Source organism: Podarcis bocagei (genome assembly GCF_964188305.1).
Source record: "Podarcis bocagei genome assembly, chromosome: 16".
Classification (NCBI taxonomy): Eukaryota; Metazoa; Chordata; class Lepidosauria; order Squamata; family Lacertidae; genus Podarcis; species Podarcis bocagei.
This window is the reverse complement of record NC_138142.1, coordinates 44,583,077-44,607,051: the sequence shown is the minus strand read 5'-3', so window position 1 is coordinate 44,607,051 and position 23,975 is coordinate 44,583,077. Positions and strand designations below refer to the sequence as shown.

The window sequence follows — 23,975 nt, the reverse complement described above, 5'->3', positions numbered from 1 at the left end:
GGTTCATGTTCACACACTTTCATTCTCTCACACAGTATCAGCCAGGCACAGTATCTCACACAGCAGGCAGGATCGGGGCAGGACCCAGACGGTGCACATTTCCTATCCCTGGCCATGTGAGTTTGTGTGTGACCTGTAGTTGTTCTTAGGATGAATGGATGGGAAATGAGATTCTGATTCAACATTAGGAAGAACTTTCTGATGACAGGAGCTCTTTGAAAGTGGAACGGGCTCCCTCAGAAGCTGGTGGACTCTGCTTCAGCGGAAGTAGTCAGACACACACTCTGGACTTTAAGGTTTCAATTTCGAAAAGCTGAAGGAGCTTCTGGGTGTGATCCCGTGGTCAGATATACTAAATGAGAAGGGAGTCCAAGTAGGATGGGAGTTTCTAAAAGGAGAAATATTGAGGCCCCCACGGAAACCGGTGTGGCTGCATAAGGAGCTTTCAGATGAGCTGAGAGTTAAGAAGGGCATGTATACAAAATGGAAGAAAGGGGAAATCACAAAGGAAGAGTGTACACGTGAAGCCAACAGTTGCAGGGAGAAGGTCAGGCAGGCTAAAGCTCAGAATGAGCTCAGGCTTGCAAGAGAGGTTGAAAATAATTTTAAAAGGTTTCTTCGGCTATGCCCGAAGTGAGAGGAAGAACAAGCAAGTGGTAAATGTGGGTTGAATGAGGAAACTGTCAGGTGGATTTTTAGCTAGTTGATTGACCAAACCTAAAGAGTACTCATTAATGGTTGGTCATCATCCTGGAAAAAAGTGACAAGTGGGGTGCCGCAGGGTTCTGTCCTGGGCCCGTTGTTGTTTAACATCTTTATAAATGACTTGGATGAAGGAATTGAAAGGAAGCTCATCAAATTTGCAGATGACACCAAACTGGGAGGGGTAGCTAATGCTGCAGAAGGCAGAATCAGAATTCAAAATGACCTTAGCAGATTGGAGAACTGGGTGCCAGCTAAAGAAATGAATTTCAATAGGGACAAATGTCAGATTCTGCACTTAGGCAAGAAGAACCAGATACACAAAGATAGGATGGGGAACCCCCAGCTTACTAGCAGTAGATGTGAAAAGGATCTAGCGGTCTTGGTACTCCTAGCTTCACATGACTCAACAGTGTGATGCAGCAGCAAAAACAGCTAATGCTATTCTAGGCTGCATCAACAGAAGTATAGTGTCCAGATCAAGGGAAGGACTAATATCACTCTATTCTGCCTTAGTCAGACCACACCTGGAATCCTGTGTCCAGTTCTGGGCACCACAATTTAGGAAAGATGTCGACAAGCTGGAAGGTGTGCAGAGGAGGGCGACCCAGAGGAACAAGAGTCTCTGAGGAACGGTTGAAGGAGCTGGGTAGGTTTAGCCTGGAAAAGAGGAGACTGAGAGGAGACAGGAGAGCCATCTTCAAATACCTCAAGGGCTGTCACCTGGAGGAGGAAGCATGCTTGTTTTCTCCCACTCTGGAGGTTAGAACTCAAACCAATGGCTTCAAGTTGCAAGAAAGGAGATTCCTACTAAATATTTGGAAAAACTTTCTGGCATTAAGAGCTGTTCAGCAGTGCAAAAGATTCCCACGAGAGTGGTGGACTCTCCTTCCTTGGAGGTTTTTAAGCGAAGGGTAGATGGCCATCTGTCCTGGATGCTTTAGCTGAGATTTCTGCATTGCGGGGGCTGGACTAGATGACTCTTGGGGTCCCTTCTGATCCTACAGTTCTATGATTCTGTGAAAACGGGGGCAAAAGTGTTTGAAGTGACCTGATCAGTCTAACAGTTGGCAGAACACAACTGAGCTCTCAGGCCCTTGAAAAGTGTGGGGCGGGCGGGCTGGCTGGCCCCCTCACCTGCTCTCGTTCCTCTTGTACCCCGAGGGGCACTCCGAGAGGCACTGCCTCTGGTGGATGACAAACTTGGAGGAGTCGCGGGGGTTTTCCGACACCTTGCGCAGGCTGGCGCAGTGCTCCGCGGTCACGCAGCGCCACCCCTCGTACTCGTAGGTCAGCTCCGGGCAGGAGCTCAGGCAGTGCCCATTGAAGTAGAAGTGGCGGCAGGCGGTGCAGGAGTGGCTGTCTCCCGGGCGGCGGCAGCTCCCCAGGCACTCCCGGTGGCAGCACTCGGAGGAGCTGGTGCAGGCAGCACCCCCCGCTTTACAGGGACACACTGCAAGGGAGAGAAAGGGGGCGGAAGCTGGAGTGGGAGGCAACAGCAGCACTGGGAGAGCTGCCCCTCAGCTTCTCATTTTCCCCCAACCTTCATTTTAGCTCCCCTTATTCCACCCCCCCATGTCTGCAGATTTTTAAAAAGATCCACATGAAAATCAGATGCATTTTTGCACAGATTTCACCCAATATATGTATTTTTGTACACAATTTTGCTTGTATGCCTCTTTGCAAACAATTCCCTCCTTAGCCAGTTCATTTTTTGTATATTTCCACTACACACACATTTCTGTGTGTATATTTCACTAATACAGTAGACCCACAATTTACGTGCAGTTAACTTGTGTGCATTTCGAAAAGCAAGCTGAGTTTTATGGGTATTGGTTTAGTTGAGAGCCTGGCCCTGGCCCTGTGTCCATATGACTGACTTCCATTCTCTTTTATGCTTTGTTTTAGTAATATTCTATTATGCCACCTTGGAAAAACATTTCTAATTTGAAAGGTGCCCTAGAAGTTGGGGCCGGCCCACCCATCAGACAAGGAGAGGTGAATGCCTCAGGCGGCAGGATGCACAAGGGGCAGCAGAACATAATGTAGTGCTTTATTTCCTGCCTTGTTTCTGATGTCACCAGCATATAAACTGATAGTAAACTCCACCCTGTCTTAACACTTTTTAGTATTTCAAATCCTAAAGCTGCAGCTCACAGCTCTGTGGAAACAGCAAACAGCAAGGCAGGAGAAGGCAACCTCGCCAAGCATAATTTAAGCTAGTCGCCTCCATTTACTGGCACATAGACATTTGGGTTTGTATGGATCACCTTAATTCATACCACAGACTGACCTCCCAACCTGTACCAGTCTGTTAATGAGTTAATGAGCCAGAGGAGCCCTTCTGGCTCAGGCACAAAGGCCTCTTTCACCCTCTCCGCTGCCCTAGAGATGGTCCAGTCCAGCAGGAGGCTGGTCAGGTGGTGCTGGACAGTGATGCAGAAGAGGGAATCTCAGCTGCAGCTCTTGAAACACCACACATCGACACTGGAGTCCTGAGAGGCACAGCTGGCTGCCTCGCCCAGCGAGACAGGAGGAGGCCAAAGGCCCGTCCAAGAGGGAGAGCGCAAGGCAGCTGGAGGAGGCAGCTGCATGCGCACGATAACAATCTGCCTGTTTGCAGTGTATATTTCATTAGCAGCTCTCTTGTTGACAGCAAACAAGCCCAGGAGACTCACATACTTTTATGAGAGTTTCACAACGGTGAAACAGGGCTGCAGCTGATGGGGGAGGGTCTCCCCCAAAGGACAATGCAAAGGAGACCAGGAGAGCGCGGAGGGCTGATTCTAAAGGAGTAGCTCTTCTTGGTTCACTTACTAGATACTACACTGGCCTAAGCTTGCTGCCTTTCCAAAGACAAGTTTATTCCACACAGAATAGATTCCACAGATCAGCTGGGGTACTGCTCTGCCACTTGGCAGCCCAGAGCATTTCTCTAAGGAATCCTGAAGGAGCCTGGAAGGGTCCAGAAACTCGCCAAGGTGGTGCTGGGAAGGCTGGACCAGCAGCAGAGAAAGAGCCTGTGGGATCAGACCAAAGGGGCTGCACCCTGTTCTCACAGCGGCCACCCAGGTGCCATTGGGGAGCCCACAAGCAGAACCTGGAAGCAACAGCAACACACACACACACACCCCCGACTCCCAGTGACTGGTATTATTCAGAGGCACACGGTTTCCAGAATAGCCATCATGGCTGAAGCCTAAGGCCAAGCTAGGAGTCATCACAGGGCCTTTTCAGTGGCTGCTCCCAGATTCTGCAATTCCCTCCCTGGAGAAGCCACACTGGCTCCCTCTTTGCTGTCCTTCCACCGGCAGGCGAAGACTTTCCTTTTCCAACGTGCTTTTGGGAACAGACTGCTTTTACTGAAATGGCTGGGGCCATGTTGTTGTATTGTAATTATTTGCACAGGTGACAACCGTTTGGGGAGTGTCCAATTAATGTGCAATCACCAATGTGCAGATCCTTTTGGAACTGGAAGAGGGCGGAATGGGGGGCAGGACGGGGCATGCATAGACATGCTCTGCCGACGCGCACAGGGGCCGGGAACAAAACCCTCGTGCGAAATGGTTGCCGCCTATATGTTTTAAACAGATTTTATATACGTAAATAGTTTTAATTCTATCCATGTTTTTTAAAAATTATTGTTGCTTTTTATTGTTTTTATCTGTAAGCTGCCTTGAGCCCCATTACGGGGAAAGGTGGGGTATAAACAAATGTGTCACCGTCGTCATCACTACTTCCTGTGGGAAATGAACAGAACTGGGGATCTGTCCTTCTGCAGTGGCATTTTTTAAAAACCAGGCACTAGAGGGCAGGCGAGAAACGCAAGCACCCAAGAGGGAAACCAATGGCATCACCAGAGTACCTAACTTGCTCACCTCATGCCTCCAATTTTGGAGAGCTCCTAAAAATAGGCCACAAAGGAATTAAAAAGTAAAGCACCTGTTTCCTAATAATAGTTCCTCTGTGTAAACACAGGAAAGAACAACGTTTATTGGGTCCTTGTTTTGAGGAGACTTATGCAGAAGCTCCCAGGCCGGATCATACTAGCCACACCTGTGTGTCTCCAGGCAAATAGCCAGGCAGGCTCCCAAGATAGCCGTGCCGGCAGAATGAGCCGTGAGCCCAGCCAGGGAGGAGCGTCCGTGTGCAAGGAGGCAGGCGCAGGGAGAGAGGGAAGCGGGCCCTCCCAGCTCAGGCAGCGGCAGCGTGGAAAGAAGGGGTTAAAAGGACACAGGCATGGCTTTTGGATCAGGCCCAGCATCCTCTTCTCACAGGGGCCAAACATTTTCCTGTGGGAAGGCAGCAAGCAGGACCCGAGTGCGAGAGCCCTCTGCCCTCCTGTGGTTTCCAGCACCTGATATTCAGAGGAGCAAGAAGCCATCGGCAGCCATCTCGTTTGAGAGCCACAGCAGGACCTGTGCTCTCAAAACCCAGCATGATTCACAGCAGCCACTGACCACCTTGTCCTCCGTGAATTTGTCTAATCCCCTCTTAAAGCCACAGCAACCTCACCCCACCGGGCCTTGTTTGCTCCTGATTCTCCACTGCCCTCGGCAACAGCTAGTTATATGATAACTCTTGGATTTGTGGCTGATGGGCTATAAATAAATTATATTTGGGTCCGGATTAACTGTTGCTTTTGCTGTACTCATGCCAAGGAACTCTTTCTGAAGCACAATGGGAATCAAGTGAGCCATAAAGCCCTTCTGCTCCCTTGCAAAGCTCAGCCGTTCACAAGCCCCTCTCAAGGCCGCCCAGGCACCACACGCCCAGGGTCACCCCACCTTTCTGGCAGTTGCTGGAGGTCCAGCAGCGATACTCCAGCTGCCCCTTGAGGCTGGTCTGGGTCTGGACACAGGGCTTCTCCACGTCCAGGATGCCCGGGCACACGTCGGCACACTCCTCCGCGGGCTTGTTGTGCAAGATGATGTTTTGCTCCAGGGCGTGGGGGGGCTGCATCAGTCCCCAGTCGATGGTGGAGATGTGGCAGAGCTCCTGGTTGCGCTCGATGCGCACGGAGCCGTTCAGGATGTTGGTCAGGCTGTGCAGGCCGATGTCACGCAGGTGCGGCATTTCAAAGATGACCAGGGCATAGTTGAAGAAGAGGCTGGTGCCCCGGATGACCGACAGGTTGGGGAAGAGGTCGCGCAAGCTCTCCAGCCCGTAGACGCGGAAGAGCAGGAGGTACTCCGTGATCATGACCAGGCGGGGGAAGCTGAAGAGGTGGAAATCCTGGCTGCTGGTGGTGAACAAGAGGAGGATCTGCAGGTTGCCCTCGATGATGGTGCAGTTCTCCAGATTCCGCAGCTGGGAGACGTCGACGCGGATATCCATGCTCTCGCAGACTGGAGAAATGGGGAATGGCGGGGAAAGAAAATGAGTCAGCAGGACAGGAAGAACAGCTCATGCGTTTCACCTCCCGCACTCTTCCAGCACACAGGAATCTCTCCAGACTGCAGCATTTGACCCACACAAAGACCCCTCAGGCTCCAGACTCATGGAGTTGGAAGGGAGCCCCAGGGTCATCTAGTCCAGCCCCCTGCATTGCAGGAATCTCAACATTCTTCCACCACCTGTTTGTGTGAATGGCCCAGCAGGAGAGGGTGCTCTTTCCAACCTCCTCAGAGGGCCTCTGCCTGACACAGGGAGCCTCTGTCTGTCTGAACAGCCAGAAGAAGACAGGATGGACAGACCTCTCAAATTTGCTTTCCCATTTTCCCAATCTTATATTCAGCTCACCCCATTTCCACAACAGTTCTTAAGCCCACGTGAAAACCCACCAGCACTTTATTTATTTAGAAAAGTATTTACCGTATTTTTCGAACTATAGGACACACTTTTCCCCCTCCAAAAATGAAGGGGAAATGTGTGTGTGTCCTATGGGGCAAATGCAGGCTTTCGCTGAAGCCTGGAGAGCGAGAGGGGCCGGTGCGCACCGACCCCTCTCACTCTCCAGGCTTCAGGAAGCTATCCGCAAGCCTTGGGAGCCCGGCGCGACTTCCCGCTGGGCTCCCAAGGCTTGCGGACAGCAGCCTGCAGCCCGAAACCCGGGGAGCGCAGCGGAGCATGCCCCGTGCTTCAGGCAGATATCCGCAAGCCCGGGGAGCCCGCCGGGAGTTCCCGCCGGGCTCCCAAGGCTTGCGGATAGCAGCCTGTTCTGGGGGCTGGGGTCGGGGGAAGCTCGGGCTTCCCCCGCCCCAGCCCTGTGCCTGGGGGGGAAATAATTTTTTTTCTTTATTCCCCCCTCCAAAAAACTAGGTGTGCCCTATGGGCTGGTGCGCCCTATAGGGTGGAAAATACGGTATATGCTGCTGTCAGGGGTACAGGGACGGAGGCACAGGGAAGGCAGGAAATGGAGAGCGATGGAGAGGAATCCCAGGACAGCGAGGAAGAGGATGACAATGACGCAGGGGATTCTATGAGTCTCTCCAGCGAATCAGAGGATTCCCAGAAGGGGGCGCCCGTGGTCAGGGCAAGGGGAGCCCCAGGGGGAGAGTGTCAGGAGCGGGGGGCCAGCAGGGGACCCCAAAGCGGCAGCTGGGAATCAGGGCCAGTTTCCCCACCAGAGCGCAGCGAGGGGGGGGGGAGGTTCCAGTGTGCCAGGGGAAACAGCTCCGGCAGCAGAGAAAGAGGAGGGGTCAGAGCAAGCCATCTTCCCGGAAGGGGAGGAGGGCAGTGAAGGGAGTAGTATAACTGTCAAAAGGAAAGTTAGAGGTTGGGCACGCGCGCCAAGTTCAAATGTGGAGGCGCGCGGAAGTACAGGGAGCCCGGAGGAGGAGCCTGGTCCCAAAGCCCGCAGGAGGGGGGAAGAGCAGTCAGGGGATTCAGCGTCAGGGGAATCCAGGAGGGGCAGAACCCCAGCGGGCAGAAAGACCCTGCGGAAAAGGAAGGAGAGAAAAAGGTGGAGCAGCGTAAGCCTCTTAAACTGGTGCAGGGGAGGGACTGATTCAGAGGGGACTTCAACGGTCTAAGGCTAACAGACGTGGGGGCTGCACGCCTCGGTGATGGAACCAACTACGAACTGCAATAAACATCCTTGTATATAAAAAGAACTTGGCGTTGGTCTTTTGTGAGCTGAGACCTGAGGCAGCCCTGACAGCTGCCAACTCAGCTGGCCACAACAGGGGGCAGATGAGATGTATATCTCACCATTGAAAAGCAGGACAAAACAATCATTAAAAGCACCGTACTAAACTCTCCTAGTTTCCCCGCTGCTGCATTTTATGTTATTTTCACTAATACATAACAGCTTATGCACTCTTTCTCCTAACATATTGTTCTAGGTTCTAGGCCAAACCCCTCTAATCCTTGGATCCAGCAAGTGTTAAAGCGAAGCCAGGCAAGCTTCCTGACTGACTGGGTGATGGGCCATTAAGAGAACAAAGGAAAGGGGGCTCTGCGCCAGACAATAAGTGGGTGGGGGCCCTACTTCAACTCTTAGCTAGCTAGAAGGAAAATGCCTGAGTTTTACAGCAGAGTTTGCTATGGTGTGCGCTAGAAGTAAAGCAGCAAGGAGAGGCTCAGAAAGCAGTGTTTGATTTCTGATGGGATCCAAGGCTGTGAGAGAAGAAGCAGCAAGACCTTTGGGGGGTTTGGAGGCTGGGAGCCCCTCCTGTGTAGGCTCAGTTTGTATATATGTGTAAATAAACCACACATCATAAAGACACCGCAGTCTCCTGTGTGCCTCATTCCAAAGGGAAACACGAACTCTGGGGAAGCATCCCAAACCCCTGGGATCTCTCAGCGCTCAGAGATTGGGGTGGCCTGAAACAAGACAGCGCAGTATGCGCTTTTGAAAACAGAAGAGGAATTGCAAGGAAAAGAGACGGCAAAGACGCCACATTGCTCCTCTCCCCACACCCTCCACCCGGGAGAGGCCCAAGGCCCCTGCTGGGCCAGACGCCCCATTTTCAACACCCGTCTTGTTGCTCCTGATGGAAGGGAAAGCCCTCCTCCCAGACCCTGAAGCAGCTTGGCTTATGGATCCATTAGTCGTATTTCTCTTGTCACAGTGGCCAAGCAGGACACATTGAACAGAAAAGTAAAACAATACTATAGTAAAACAACAAAAACAACCCTACAAGCAGCTTTAAAATAAGCTTTATCCCACATGCCCTCCGAATTGCTTTGCTCGGCAGAATTGTGCCACGCAGGTGCCACGCAGAAGCTGTTCTGCATTAACGGGGTTCCTGGTTCTTGTTCTTGTTTTAATTATCTATCTTGTGTTTTTATCTTGTATTTTTATACTATGAACTGCCCTGAGAACTATGGAGGAAGGGCAGTAAACAAATTTAATATGAATGAATAAATGAACCAGGTCATTTAGGGTGGCACCAACACCTTGGAACTCCCTGCCTATTGAGATCAAGCAGGTGGCTCTGCTGGACTCTTTTTGGCTTCTGCTAAAAAATTGCTTGGACAAGCCTACAGCCAGATGCTTAGAAATGCTGCTGTGAATTTTTTAATCTGTTTTAGTATTTTAACTTCTTGCAAGTTTTAAAGTATTGGAAATCTTTCTTAATTTTCTCATTTAATCAGTTTGTAAACCACTCTGAGGTTCTGTTTTTTCCTTTTTTACAATCAATATTGTTATTATTAATGCTTTATATTGTTGTAAACTGCTAAGAGTTGGGGTGGAGATTATACAGTGGTACCTTGGGTTACAGAGGCTTCAGGTTATAGACTCCACTAACCCAGAAATAGTACTTTGGGTTAAGAACTTTGCTTCAGGATGAGAACAGAAATTGCATGGCGGCGGCAGCAGGTGCAGCCGGAGGCCCCATTAGCTAAAGTGGTACCTCAGGTTAAGAACTTAATTCATTCTGGAGGTCTGTTCTTAACCTGAAACTGTTCTTAACCTGAAGCACCACTTTAGCTAATGGGGCCTCCTGCTGCCGCTGTGCCGCCAGAGCACGATTTCTGTTCTCATCCTGAAGCAAAGTTCTTAACCCGAGGTACTATTTCTGGGTTAGCGGAGTCTGTAACCTGAAGCCTCTGTAACCCGAGGTACCACTGTATATATATATAAGGAAGTCTTACTTTCAGTCTGAGGTTTGCTATCCGCTCCCCTTGGCGCTCTGCAAGGCAGAGGTGAGCCTTGTGGGGATCCTGGCTTGGCTCTTGCCGGCCAGGCTGCACACTGTGGCTCTGCTGCAAATGCACACCTGCTCCTGTCCTCTGCAGCAGCCTTCGGGCCCCTGGCAGTGGCTGCCTTTCAAGGCCTTGGGCCGGATCCGGCAGCAGCAGTCAGGCTCCCTGGTGTTGGCCGAGAGGCCGGTCCTAGTCTCTCCCCAGAGAAAGGCAGATAAGGAAGGAAGAGAGGAAGGGCACTACAGAAGGAGGCCTGGCATCAGCCCAGCTCTAATCTCTGTCCCCGGGTGCCAGTATTTACGTGGAGGTGGGCGCAGGCCCTCAGAGGTCATTGTCATTACCTCCTCCTGGGCAACATGAACAGCAAGGCAAAGAGAGGCAGCTGCCTGCTTCCCACCAGCGGTAAATTTCATCATGGCGGCCGCCACAGCCGTGCCCAGGAGGAGGCTCCAAGAGCTCGGGTTGATCCACTTTACAGAAAAACTGGCCCCTGGGTTTCTTACCTCCTCCTCCCTCCCCAGCCACTTTCCTTTGGTGTCGCGGCTTTTAAGATGGTAGAGATCTGCAAGCTGCTCTGGGCCCTTCTGGGGCTGGAAAGTGGGATTTTAAAAATATTTAAATAGGATATCACCGTATATACGGTACTCTCTTCCCCTCCAACAGCAGCTGTATGCAGTTTGCTAGCATCAGACCACAGCTGTAGGCTAAAGTCAGGCCCCAGAGTCAGCAATAAAACAGCCGGTGTGAGTTGACTCTTTATTCAAAGAAACCGAAACAGCGCAGGCCTAGAGATCACAGCCATAGGCGCCGACTCCATGGGGCTTGAGGGGGCTCGAGCCCCCTCAAAAAAATTTTTGGGGGGGCTCAGCCCCCCCAATAATCTCAGGCGGGCGCCCTTCCAGCAGAGCGCCGCCGCCGTCCCCCGCCTCCTCCTTCGCCAGCCAGCCAGCCGCGCGCCCTAATCGGAGAGCCCCGGCTGGAAATCCCGCGAGAACAGGGGAATCCCGACTGGCCACACCTCCCAGCCAGCCAATCGGCTGGCTGGGGGGGCGTGGCTTGCCCTATTTAGGGCCGGAGCCACTTTATTTGCATATTCATGAGCTTATTTATTATTCATGAGCTTTCCCGGGCCCCCCCAATATTTTTTCTAAGTCCGCGTCCCTGATCACAGCAACTCTTCCCCGTAGACCTTGCCCCAGTGCGGCCGTTGGGAGGGCTGCCCACCGCTCTGCAAGGCTCCTTCCACAAATTAAGCCAGGACTCTGTCCCACCGACCACAGCCGTCCACTAAAAATAAAGCAAGATGACACTCCTCAAAGTTTCCATTTAAATAGAAACATAAAATGTTGCTTTTTACCTAGATCTATTTGCTTAACATTGTCTGCACTGACCGGCAGCTGCTCCGCGCGGTTTCAGAAACAGGAGGCATTCCCAGACCATCCTGAAAATGCCAGGAATTGAACCCGGGGCCTCCTGTGTGCAGATCATGTGCTCTGCTGCCAAGCATTTGAACTGGTGGCTCTTTGAACTCTCCCTGAAAAAGCTCCCCAGTTGCTTTGCTGTCCAGACGACTACGAGTGGCTGGAAAACGAATGGTCCTGAGAGGGGCTTCCTGGCGGCGGGGCTGCAGCTTCCCAAGTGCTCAGCTTCCATCTTTCACAAAAGGAGAATCTGGCACCTGCCCAAACTTGCTGCTTCCTTTCTCCGGCTAATGGTACATTTGTGGTACATGCCTTACAATGCTCAGCAAAGGCACAAGAGGAGCAGCCCAGAGAGATGTGGAGGAGAAGGCGCTGCGCTCAGGCATCATGTCCAGGGGAAAAGCCCTGTTTGATCACCTGTTTAAACAGTTCCGTTTCTGTTCCGGAAGGTCTGAATAGCCACGGGAAATATTTGCTCACAGTATTTTGATATCTCAGTGTTTGCTAAGTATGACAAAACACTCACTGGGGGGGGGGGCTGTGAGGAGAACCGAGGAGCGATTCTCCAGCTTTGCTTGTCAACATGGCAAGGGAAGGGTGGTACTTGGGAGGTGAGGGGCCATTTTGAAAGAGCTTGAGGCGCTCTTGGCCCTGAGCTGGAGCAAGTCAGCAAGGCCTCAGGACTGGCTGCAAATCGCCTGCCCCAGGTGGTAGTGGGGGCACTCAAAGGATGCTGCCCCGTCCCCAATAGGCACCACCAGTGCTATTTTTCTAGAAAAAAGAGGTGCTGGAACTCTCTCATTCTCTTAGAATGGCAAATGGCGCCCACCTGAGAGGTGCCAGAATGGAGTTCCGGCTGACAAAAAGCCCTGGTCACCACCTGCTTCGTGTAAAAGGCTTCCCCAGGAACATGCAGAAATAGACAACCTGCTCCGAAGTTCGCCCCCCCCCCCCCGCCGTGGCTGCAAAGGGCAGCAAAGGAGCCCCTGTCTTGGCGTGGCTCTGCTGCTGCCACTGCTGCCGCCCATGCTCCTCTCTCATGGTGTGTGTATGTGAAACCTGAAGCCAAATTATCACCTCCAGAGCAACGTTTCAGTCCAAACTGACATTTACTATAAACACCGGGGCTAAATTCTGTAAACGCAAACTTCAAACCCCAAACACTCCACCTGGCAACAAGAGAGGACCAGGCGGGTGCTCTCGGGAGGCACAAGGGAAGGGGAGCGAAGGGGGGACCAGCTCCCCTCAGAGACCACCAGGCGCCAGCCGGGAGAAAGATGGCTGGACAAGGCAAGCTCATGCCTAGAACAGGGGCACTTGCTGGCACAGTGGACTAGAAGCCGCAATCACCTCTCTTCAGATGTGGGTTTTTGTGAGTGACAGGAGCTCAGCAGTGGAACAGCTGCTTGGCATGCAGAAGGTCCCAGGTCCGATTCCCTCTGGCATTGCCAGGCAGAGCTGGGAGAGGACCCTGAGTGTGAAACCCTGGAAAGCCACGGCCACAAAGTGTAGGCAGTCCTGAACCAGGCAGACCAATGGTCTGACTCAGAAGAAGGCGGCCTTCTCCCCATACTGGGGTGCCTGTGACCTGGTAAAGACTAGCATGACGTTGATTGACCAGCTACAGAGAGTCCACAGCTTTGTCCTCCCAACACCTCAGCACCAGCCGCCTCACTCTGCCTAATGGTAGGGCAAGGTTTTCAGCCAGCTTCCATCCCAGTGGGCTGGTGGGGACGGGGTGGGGGCTTCTCCTTAGCTAAAATTGTAGTGCTTGGGGCGTGAGCTGCTTTGAGCTTTCCAAGGCAAAACCAGCACCATGTTAACAAAGGGAGGCCACCTGGGCAGCCTGGCGGGCAGATGCTGGCTGGACTCCAAGGTGATCCTCCTGGCCAGCTGGCCCCATTAGGGCGAGGGTCAGCCTCCTCTTCCATGTCTCCATTCCTGCCTTTCCCACCTGGAGTTAGCTGGAAGCTGCCCCCCACCAACCCACAAAGACTCATCTCTGGTCTAGGGCTCTCCTGTTGCTGCCTCGAGAGTTGCCACCCAGGCCTCCTGTGACTCCCCTCCCTGCAGTCCTTTATGCCCCTGGAATCCAGCAAAGGGCACAGGAAGCGCCTTCTCCCCACCAAAGGCTCTCTCAGGCAGCAGGATCTAGGGACAGAGGAAGCTGCCTTGCAACACGTCAGACCCAGTGCCGGATTTACGTATAAGCTAAACAAGCTATAGCTTAGGGGCCCACTCTCTTGGGGACCCCAAAAAAATTAAAGGGAAAAATGGATGTACTGTACATTTCCAAAATATGATAAAAACAAATAAAATAAAATTACATACAGGAACAGTGTTTTGTGTTGTGTAGGCTCCTATGATGTAAGTAATGGGCCCCGCTTGCTCCCTAAAATATCACTGGTTTGCTCCTTTCTATATATAGGGTGCCTACATTCTGCGTGTGCAAATGGCTTTAGATACCTATTAGGTCCGTAAATTACCATATAGTATATATTCAACACGAAAAACAGCGACAATTTGTTGTTGACAAAAGACAGCTGGACATATAAAGGGCCCCATTACCTTCAGGAGCTGAGGGCCTCATCAAACCTCAATCTGGCCCTGGTCAGATCACTGGGGCCCATTTAGTACAGCAATATCTGCCCTGGCCAGCAGCAGCTCCCCAGGGTTTCAGGCAGGGAGTCTTTAACTTGTGAACACCCAATGAAACTGATTATTGGAAAATTCAGGTTTGACAAAACGAAGGACTTCTTTGCACAGAGCGCAGTTAAATCACAGAACTCTCTCCAACAAGAGGAAGTTATGGCCAACAGTTGTAAAAGGGGATTAGACATACAGTGGTACCTTGGGTTAAGTACTTAATTCGTTCCAGAGGTCCGTTCTTAACCTGAAACTGTTCTTAACCTGAAGCACCACTTTAGCTAATGGGGCTTCCTGCTGCCGCCGCGCAATTTCTGTTCTCATCCTGAAGCAAAGTTATTAACCCGAGGTACTATTTCTGTGTTAGCAGAGTCTGTAACCTGAAGCGTCCGTAACCCGAGGTACCACTGTATTCAGGGAGGCTAGGCATGATGGCTGTGTGCTGCCTTCATTGCCAGAGGGAGCAATTACCTTTGAATAATACCAATTTCTGGGCAACACAAGTGGGAAGAGGAGCTTGGGTTGCCCTCATTATATACCAGTCGACTCAAGCAGGGCTGGGAAGAGCAGGGTAAGTCCCAGTTCGCAGGTCTGTGAATCTTGACGGTCCTGGGGGGCTTAAGAGCCACACAGCCCGGTTTCTGCCATTCTGCTCACAGCAGCAATGTCCTGCGATCCCTCTCTGCCCACTGCTGGCTCTGCTGCTGGGGGTCTTGTTAAATCCCCACAACTGCCGGTTTCCAGGGACCCCTGCTGCCACTTACTAGCATCAGACCATCTGTTCCTCCAACCTTTTGCTCCTGACTCAATGGGCTGGGGGCTGAGGGGTGGTTTCCCCTCTTATGTGGGGCAAATTCTTCCCTCAGCTGAGCCAAACACAACCTGCTTTGCAAGAACCTCTGTGTTTTGGTTCTGCTCTGTTTGCCAACAGAGAAAGTTACTTTTGTGTGCCTGGCCTATAAATCCGGCCAGTTTACACAAGATACTTGGGTCCCTGTTCCCTCACACACCTGCTGTCCTCACTTTATCCACAACAGCACAGGTAGGTAGACGCCAAGGGTTGTAGTCCGAACAGCTGGAGACCCAAGTTAGAGAAATATTGTGTGACTAGGTTACCAAAGTCTGGCATAAGTGCACTTGTGGATTACAGTCTGCTCACATCTGACAAAGTAGACTGTTGTCCATGAAAGCTTAGGCCATAATAAATGGGTGACGTCTCTAAGGTGCCCAAAGTTTTTCATTCATTCATTCATTCATTCATTCATTCATTCATTCACCCTTTCTTTCCAAGGAGCCCAGGGCAGCAAGCAAGAAGCAAACAGTTTATTGTTTTAAATATATATTTTTAGATGTGCTTAAACAATTCCAGTACAGATGCAGACTTTTTATTGAATTTCCCCAGAGGAAAAAAATAAATACTTATGCTCAGCGAAGACCAATAAAACAACACACAAAGTAATTCTCCCTTCTAGCAGCCAACACGCACGATAAACACATCAGTAAATGAGACTCTCCCTTGGTCAAATCATCTATTTAAAAACAAAACACGCATAAATATGAACACACTCAAGACAACATGAGTCAAACATTTTCTTCCTCTCTTAAATCTTATCCAGAGAGCCGGTTTCACCACCAGCAGGGGGCTTCGGAGCTGCTCTCGTGTGTTTTTTGCGGAGTTTTAATTCTAGCTGCAATTAGTTTATCAGTCAAGAGTTTTCCTGCCTTACATCATTCTTAATAAGCGGATCAGGACAACTGATGGGTTAAATACCAGGAGCTCTTGCCCAGTGAGATCCTTTATTACAATAATTAACACGCTCCAAAGGGAAGCTCTTTCCCCCCTCAAATGCGGGGAACCCAGTCAGCCCGGGGGGCTCTCAGCACCCCCAGCACCATCCAGCTGCCCATAAGAGACATTCTGCGAACAACAACCCCCGGCCACCCGGCCTTTATCTGCCATAGCCCCGCATGGAAGTGTCCGGGGGGTGTTTGTCTGTCCCGGCCAACTCTTGAGCGCGGAATCTGAGATCTCCAAACTCTGCTCTGGGCCAGTTTGCAGGGCGCTTGGTAAGGTGAGCAAGTCGAAGGCTTCTTCCTACCTGGGCTGACGCCTTGGGGAGGGGGGGAGAGAGTTGAGTCTGCAGCAAAGCACCACCTGGGCACCACTCCCCCCCCCCGCAAAGCACTTCTGCACCCCCCAGCGACCCAGCAGCTGCCCAGCGCAGGAGGCACTTACTTTCTGCGGCAACGGGTTCAGGCGGAGCCAGCCAGAAGAGGCAAAGGATGAGCAGGGCTTCCTTGGCCGGCCAGAAGGCGAGAGCGGGGCTCCCTCCTTTCACCTTCCGCTCCATGGTCCATGAACAACCCAGTTCTGGAGGGCAAAGGAGGAGAGGAGGGGGCAACATGGGGTGTGTGGAAACGTTGGCTGGGCTCCACTCTCAATCACAAGAGGCCGGGGTTTCTCTTTCATGGGAGGGTAGAGAGCCCCCCTCCCACCACAAAGGGTCAGGTCCACAGCAAAGGGGTGAGCAGCACCCCCTGGGCTCTGGCTGGTCCCTCCCGGTGGCGGCGGCGGCGGCTGCTCTCCATCCTACAGCCCAGAAGCCTCTGGCCCCCTTGGGACTCCGGCACCTGGGCACCGGGAAAGGAGGGACACATCCCCGCCAGGGCAGCGGCTCAGGGGCGGAGCCAGCCTGTCTTTCTTGCACAGGCAGCACAGGAGGACCTTTTGCACACCTGCACGGCTTGCCCGTTGTGGTTGTGTGTGGCGGGGGGGGGGGGAGAGAAGCAGCCCGCCTCTTGCTCGAGGGCTGGAGAGCCAGAACTGGGCCAGTTCCAGCAGTTTGTTTTCGGTTGTTACTTCAAAATATTTAGCCTGACAACTGGAGCAAGATGAGGTTGGACGGAGGAACTGGCTTCCCTTTCTTGTTTGGGAAATAAGGAAAGGAGTGAGGAGCAGCCGCTGGAGGGAGAGAAAGTGGGGGGCAATCAGGGGGGTGGGGGCAGGGAAAGCACCTCAGGGCAGGAACGGGGTGCAGAGGAGCCGGCGAGAAGAGCGGGGCTCAAAAGGGGCGCCAATGAAAGAGGACCAGAGGGGGAATCATTGCAGGAAACTGGGGGGGGGGCAGAAGATCCGCTGCACTGACTGGCAGGAGGAAGGGCGGAAACTCAGGGGCAGAGCAGCTGCTTGGCATGCAGAGCCCAGGTCCCCACTGGCACCATCTCCGCGTGGGAGATGCCCTGCCTGAAAGCCGCAGCTGCCAGAAAGTGTGTAGACAACGGGGAGCTAGACGGACCTTTGCTCCGATGCAGTAGGTGTAAGGCAGCTACGCACGTTCCTTATCCAACATTTTCGGGGAGGAGATTTCCTCCTTCTTCTATCTAGAGCTCAGAGCAGAAGAAAGTCCCCATTTCACAGGTGGAGCTAAGATTTGTTCCAAGGACAGGGAGCGCTCTCTGCTTCTCCAGCCAACCTTGCTGCCCCTAGGCCTAGGCAACAATTGGATGCCTTTCCTCTAATCCCTAAACGGGGGGACTCCCCCGTTCCATGCACTCTGCACGTGCTCAGGGGGACTCTTCACTGCAAGCACCAACCCAGCCCTGCCCCTCTGCCCTCCCCAGAATCCCCACTCAGATCCCTCCCAGAGGTTGGCTCTGCAGCTAAGTTAGCTCAGGAGGTTTCTGTCGGTCGCCTGAATGGCTGAGTCACATGGTACTCATTTCCTCTTCCTTCTCAAACCATTTTCCTTTTCTGTCATGTTTTTAGATTCTATGTCTTTATGTTTTTAAAGTAATTTGTAAGCCACTGGGGGAGCATTTGTGATGGAAGAGCAGGATAAATAATCCTTTAAACACACACACTAAATTATAAAAGGTACAACACTATCCTTACTATTGGGATTTCTCTACCTAAGACAGAGATGTCCTAACTTTAATGGGCACTTGCAGGTCTCCAGACACTACGGGGACTCCCAGCAGCCAGTGTGTCTGATGCTCTGGGATTATGGGAGTTGTAGTCCAGAAACCTCTCAATGGCCCCACAGGTGCCCCCTCCCTACATTTAGAAGATACCAAATTCAGATGCTCAGGAGAGGAATTTTATTTTTGCATTCAAGGTAAAAGATCACACAAATGCTCCTCATTAACAAGCCTTAGCAGATTCCAAATTTTAAAGATAATGTCGCTTGTGGCTTCCTTACAACTAAACCTTGCCAACTGCTGACTTTTCAACCAGTCAGAGTCCGGTCAAAGTAAACTCTCATTCACCCCTGCATGAACTGCTAACTTTGCAGAAAGCAAGTTTTTCCTTTTTACAGGCATCAGGCTTGGGGTTCATTTTGCAAACGGGCTTGTTAGTTTTCTACACAAAGTTGGGTTTCATTATAAACTCTGTTTGCTCCTTTCTTCACTAAAACTGGAGGAAGGTAACAGCCTGCTGGAGACCACAGGTGGGACTTTAAGGTTAGGGTTCCTGGCCCTTCAGCCACTAGGTTATGTTGTCAAGTTTGGCTTCTATTAGATTTAAAGCGCTACACCTTTAAAGTGCATTTTTGCTCCCACCCACTCCAAGAACCCTGGGAACTGCAGTCACAGAACTACAATTCCCAGCACCCACAACATATCACAGTTCCTAGGATTCTTTAGTGGGAAGTCATGTGCTCTAAATGTGTGGTGTGTGTACAATCTCAAATCTTTTGTGCTTCACCTTCTGGCTGTAAAATAGTTTTCAAATCTGTAAAATTAAAGCTGCTACCTTGAATTGCACCCAGAAGGGCTGCCCAACTTGCTTTCGTCAAGACTGAGGGGATGACTGACAGACTGACAGCTCGAAACAGAAAAGGCGTTGGATTATTCAACATGATGAGGGAGTCCCACCCCTTGGCTGCAGCTGCCAGGCTAGTAACCAGGTGGCTGTTTAGTCGCTCCCTGTCTCACCGTGGCTTTCCAAAAGCCAGCCTTTTCAACTTGCTCAATTAAGGACTTTAGGTAATGATTTCAAACAGTTCACCCCTGGCAAAACAGGTTGCCTGTGAAGTATCCAGGCAATTGGCTAAGTAACGAGCCACAGAGCAGATAATAATCATTCAGGCACAACTTGACAGATCATACAAACACTTTAATCCCTGGACAGCCTTTGCCAAAATCTAGGCAGCCAAAGCTGAAACAATGAACAGGCCACACAAAAATCCTGCATCCCCAAAGGTCAGTCCTGCATTGAAGTAAGCGTGGCGTCTGTGATGACTTGTGCTCTTTAAAACTATGTGCAAATATATATTGCACGATGCGCACACTCCCTCTCCCGCTGGCCTTCGTGCTCAGTTGGCGCACATGATGTGCAAGAACTGACAAGGGAGACTTCCGGTCGGTGCCAGCGCTTAATGGCGGTCCTAGCTCCGAGCTCCGGAGAAGGACTGCTTCGCAAGTTCGGGTCTTACCCGCTACGGCAAGCGGGGGACCCCTAAAATCCCAGGCGCAGAAGCCTGAGAACAAGGAGACTCGGTGGGCACCTTTGCGCCCCCCGGTACCGTGAAAGAGCCTTTTTAAAGGCTACGGATCGACATCGGGAGTGAGCGCGGTGCTGAGAGTCGCTACCCAGCCTGCGAAGTGAAGCCGCGTCGCCATAAGCGGAGAGCGCCGATTCCTTCCTGAAAAGAAATTCGGACTGATTCCCCGTGAGTAAGAACTGAAAAATAACTGGGACTCTTTTACTTTTAAAAATTGGGCTAAAAACGGGGGAGATTTAAACAAAGGAAGTCTGCCTCCCCCCGACTGCATGAAAGCGAAAGCAACGGAACTTTAAACCTGCATCCGTTTAAATCTGTCTTTTGATCAGCTAAACCGGACATTTAAACCTTTGATCTCCCCTCTAGCAAGCAGGGCAGAGGGGAGGCGAATCTGACCATTAACTGCATGACTTATTTGGAGGAAAAAAACATCTGCTGTCTCATCTGTCTCATCTGTTTGATTTTACGAAACGGTCTGCCTTCTTAGTACACTGAACTGACTTTTCCCTGTGAAGTGATACTTTGATACAAAGTTTTTACACTGCCTGACTATTGTATATCACAAGAAGAAACAGTATAAATTGGGCAACCGTGGCAATTTGATTTAGTAACATTGGCTTGGACTGTGTTAATTTCCCCTTTTTCTCACTTTTTGGACTGTCTCCTTTGTTTTGGTACTTGGAAATTTTGTTCTATGGCCATTTTGATTTGCTCCCTCTAGAGGATAAAGTAAAGTTCGGCACGGCTTAAGACAGTGGAATTTTCCAAGGGAGAACAAATCCCGTGGGAATTGACCTTGACATGAGTGGCCCACAAGAAGAGATAGTGACAAGAGCCAAGATCAAGCAACAACAGCAACAACAACAGCTGCAGCTGCAACAGGCAAAGAAAAGAGGTTCAATTTCAGGCGCAACAGCCGGATCAGCAGGAACAACAGGTCAAGACAAAGGAGCAGCCGTCTCTATGGAAGCTGTGACAGAGGCCTTGCTCAAGATAAACCAAACCCTGGAGTCTTTGACAAAACAGACTTCAGAGAACACACAAAAATTAACAGAAATATCAGCAAGATTGAATCAGAATACAGAATCTATAAATAGATTGGTAGAGGAGAACGCCACCACGCGCCAAATTGCCGAGGAGGCCAAAGCCACTGCCGGAGAGACACAGGAGAAGCTAGAACCCCTTGCCAAGAAGGTCTATGAGCATGATGCAACATTGGCCTTGTGGGACTTACAGAGGAAAGAGAGAAATTTAAAATTAAGACTGATTCCGGAGAACGAAAGAGACAGCCTTGTGGAATACTTGACACGGGAGTTTGTGAATTGTTGGGACCTTGAGGAAGACGAATTTAAAATTACGACTGCCTTCAGATTGGGTAAAAAGCAAGATAGAAAGACACCGAGAGACTGTTTGATTACACTCAGATCCAAGGAGGAAAGAGACAAAATATTAGGATTACACTTCGAAAAGGCCCTGCAAATTGGAAACTCAGCTGTACAGATCTTTAAAGACATCCCAAAATACATTCTGGAATTAAGAAACTTTTACAAGGACCTGGTTCTCTTGCTAAAGAAGAACACTATTCGCTTTAGGTGGGAGTTCCCACAAGGACTGTCATTTGACTACAAGGCAAAGAAAGTGAAAATAAAGACAATTCAAGACAAAGACAAATTTTTGGCAAGATACCAGGAGGACTTACAGAAGGGGACTGTGGACGTACTTGCAGAACAGAGGAGAGCATTGGACATCTTGAATCTCTTGCCTGGACAAAAACCATTACCATCAGAAGAAGAGCAACAACTTGGAGCTGTTGGAGGAGCCTTAAGAAAATAACAAGATGGCTCTGCAATTCCTTAGTTGGAATTGTAATGGGCTCAATGGGCCTTTGAAGAGAAGACAAGTATTTCATATATTGAATAAAGAACAATTGGACTTGATATGCTTACAAGAAACTCACATAACCAGAGCCCATAGGAGATTACTTTCAAATAAAAGGCTAGGACAAGAATTTATCTCATCAGATAAAGTTAAGAAGAGAGGAGTTGTAATATATGTGAAGGAGAAATGGGCTCCAAAAATGATATTCAAAGATGAACAAGGGAGATATCTGGCTGTGGAGATACAAGTACATGGAGAAAAATTCTTAGTTGTTGGAATTTATGCACCAAATGAAGGCAAATCTGACTTCTTTAAGAGACTTCATGAAACCTTGACGGACTATTTGGATTACAATATGATAATCATGGGAGACATGAATGGCGTGGTCTCCACTAATATGGACAAGGCACAAAGATTAACAGTCACTAAAGAAGGGAGACTCCCTAAGACCTTTTTCGAAATGACAGAAAATATGGACTTGATAGACATTTGGAGAACAAGGAACCCTCTGGAGAGAGAGGGAACCTTTTTCTCCCAAGCAATGATGACCTGGACCAGAATTGACCAAATTTGGGTTACTAGTGGACTGGCTCCAAAGATTAAGAAAGTGGAAATCTGCCCAAAAACTTGCTCCGACCATAACGCCGTGAAGATGGAGATGAAACCCACAATAACTGGTCAATTTAGATGGAGAATGAATGACACCCTCTTTCGAGATAAGGAGATTCTCACGAAGGCCCAAAAGACCCTAAAAGACTATTTTGAAATAAACTTGAGGACCGACGTCGAGAAAAGAGTGATCTGGGATGCAAGTAAAGCGGTTATGAGAGGACTTTTGATTCAACAAAACTCAATAAAGAGGAAAAAACAAAATGAGAAAAAAGAGAAGATCTTGGAAATGATAAAAGAAGGAGAGAGGAAATTAAGAACAAAACCAAAGTCTCAGGACATTTTAAGAGAGATCAAGTTATATCAAACCCAATATATGGAATTGATGAACCAAGAGATTGAATGGAAGATAAAGCAAATGAAGCAAAAAACTTTTGAATCAGCAAATAAATGTGGTAAACTTTTGGCTTGGCAATTGAAGAAAAGGCAGAAACTAAATACAGTTACAAGCCTAGAGGTGGATGGAAAGAACATATCTAAACCCAATGAAATTAGAAATTGCTTTTTAAGTTATTTCAAAAAACTCTATACTCAAGGCCCGCAAAATGAAGAAGATATAGACAAATTCCTTGGAAGATATGGATTACAAAACATCTCTCAGCAAAGTAAGATGGACTTGAACCAGAGAATCTCAGAACAAGAGATAGAGGCTGCCATTCAGAATATGCAACTGGGCAAATCTCCGGGACCAGATGGATTGACTTCTAGATACTACAAATCGCTGAAGGAATGGTTGATTCAACCATTAAGAGAAGTTTGCAATGAGATCCTTGAGGGAAAAAGGGCACCTGAATCGTGGAAAGAGGCTTACATTTCACTCATACCAAAGTCAGAGACTGAAAAGACCCAACTCAAGAACTACCGCCCAATATCATTGCTCAATGTGGATTACAAAATCTTTGCAGACATTTTGGCAAAAAGACTTAAAAGAGTTTTGATGGAGATGATTCATAAGGACCAAGCAGGCTTTCTCCCTAAAAGACACCTGGCGGACAATGTAAGGAATGTTATAGACATTCTGGAAAAGCTAGAGGTGAATATAAACACTAAAGCAGTATTGATATTTGTAGACGCGGAGAAAGCCTTTGACAATATTTCTTGGAGTTTTATGAAGAAGAATCTGCATAGGATGGGGGTAGGTCCGGGTTTTGAGAATGGTATGGCTGCAATATACTCTGAACAAAAGGCCAAACTGATTGTAAATAATGTGGTGACTGAGGAGCTTAAGATAGAAAAAGGAACACGACAGGGGTGCCCGATCTCCCCATTACTCTTTATTACAGTTCTGGAGGTCTTGCTGAATATGATAAGAAATGACCAGCAGGTTAAAGGTGTGCAGGTCGGAGCTAAACATTACAAATTAAGAGCGTTCGCAGATGACTTAGTATTGACTTTGCAAGAGCCAAACACTAGTACGAAAAAGGTATTAGAAATAATACAACAGTTTGGCCAGGTAGCTGGATTTAAGTTGAACAAGCTAAAAACCAAAGTTTTAGGGAAAAACCTAACAGATATGGAAAAGGAGAAATTTCAAGAGGAAACAGGTTTGACTGTGGTCAAAAAGGTCAAATATCTAGGGGTTTATCTAACATCCAAGAATCAGAATTTGTATAAGGATAACTATGAGAAATGTTGGTCAGAAATCAAAAAAGACTTAGAAATATGGTCAAATTTGAAACTGTCAATGTTAGGCCGAATTGCAGTAATTAAAATGAATGTATTGCCTAGAATGCTATTTTTGTTTCAGACCTTGCAGATTATTGACAAGATGGAATGTTTTAAGAGGTGGCATAAAGATATTTCGAAATTTGTCTGGCAGGGCAAAAAGCCCCGAATTAAATTTAAAATATTGACAGATGCTAAAGAAAGAGGGGGTTTTGCCCTGCCGGACCTAAAATTGTACTATGAGGCAGCAGCTTTTTGCTGGCTCAAAGAATGGATGCTCCTCGAGAATACAGACATTTTGGATCTGGAAGGTTTCAACAATGCTTTTGGTTGGCATGCATATCTTTGGTATGATAAAGTTAATAGTGCCTTCAAAAATCACATTGTTAGAAAAGCA

General features: G+C 49.4%; 1 protein-coding gene across 3 annotated transcripts in view; it reads right to left on the bottom strand.

The window, feature by feature from the left end:
* Positions 1 to 16,499, bottom strand: part of INSRR (insulin receptor related receptor) — a 32,663-nt gene extending 16,164 nt beyond the window's left edge. The window contains exons 1-3 of one of the 3 annotated variants that reach the window (XM_081173458.1): positions 16,099 to 16,499; positions 5,490 to 6,050; positions 1,840 to 2,155 (exon numbers count right to left, since the gene is read on the bottom strand). In XM_081173458.1, coding sequence (XP_081029584.1) covers positions 1,840 to 2,155; positions 5,490 to 6,050; positions 16,099 to 16,267 — 1,046 coding nt within the window. In that variant the 5' untranslated portion in view covers positions 16,268 to 16,499. Of the gene's footprint in view, positions 1 to 1,839; positions 2,156 to 5,489; positions 6,051 to 9,744; positions 9,813 to 16,098 lie in introns of those variants that run through there. The other 2 variants (XM_081173457.1, XM_081173459.1) reach the window with 2 other exon arrangements.
* Positions 16,500 to 23,975: the final 7,476 nt, after the last annotated feature.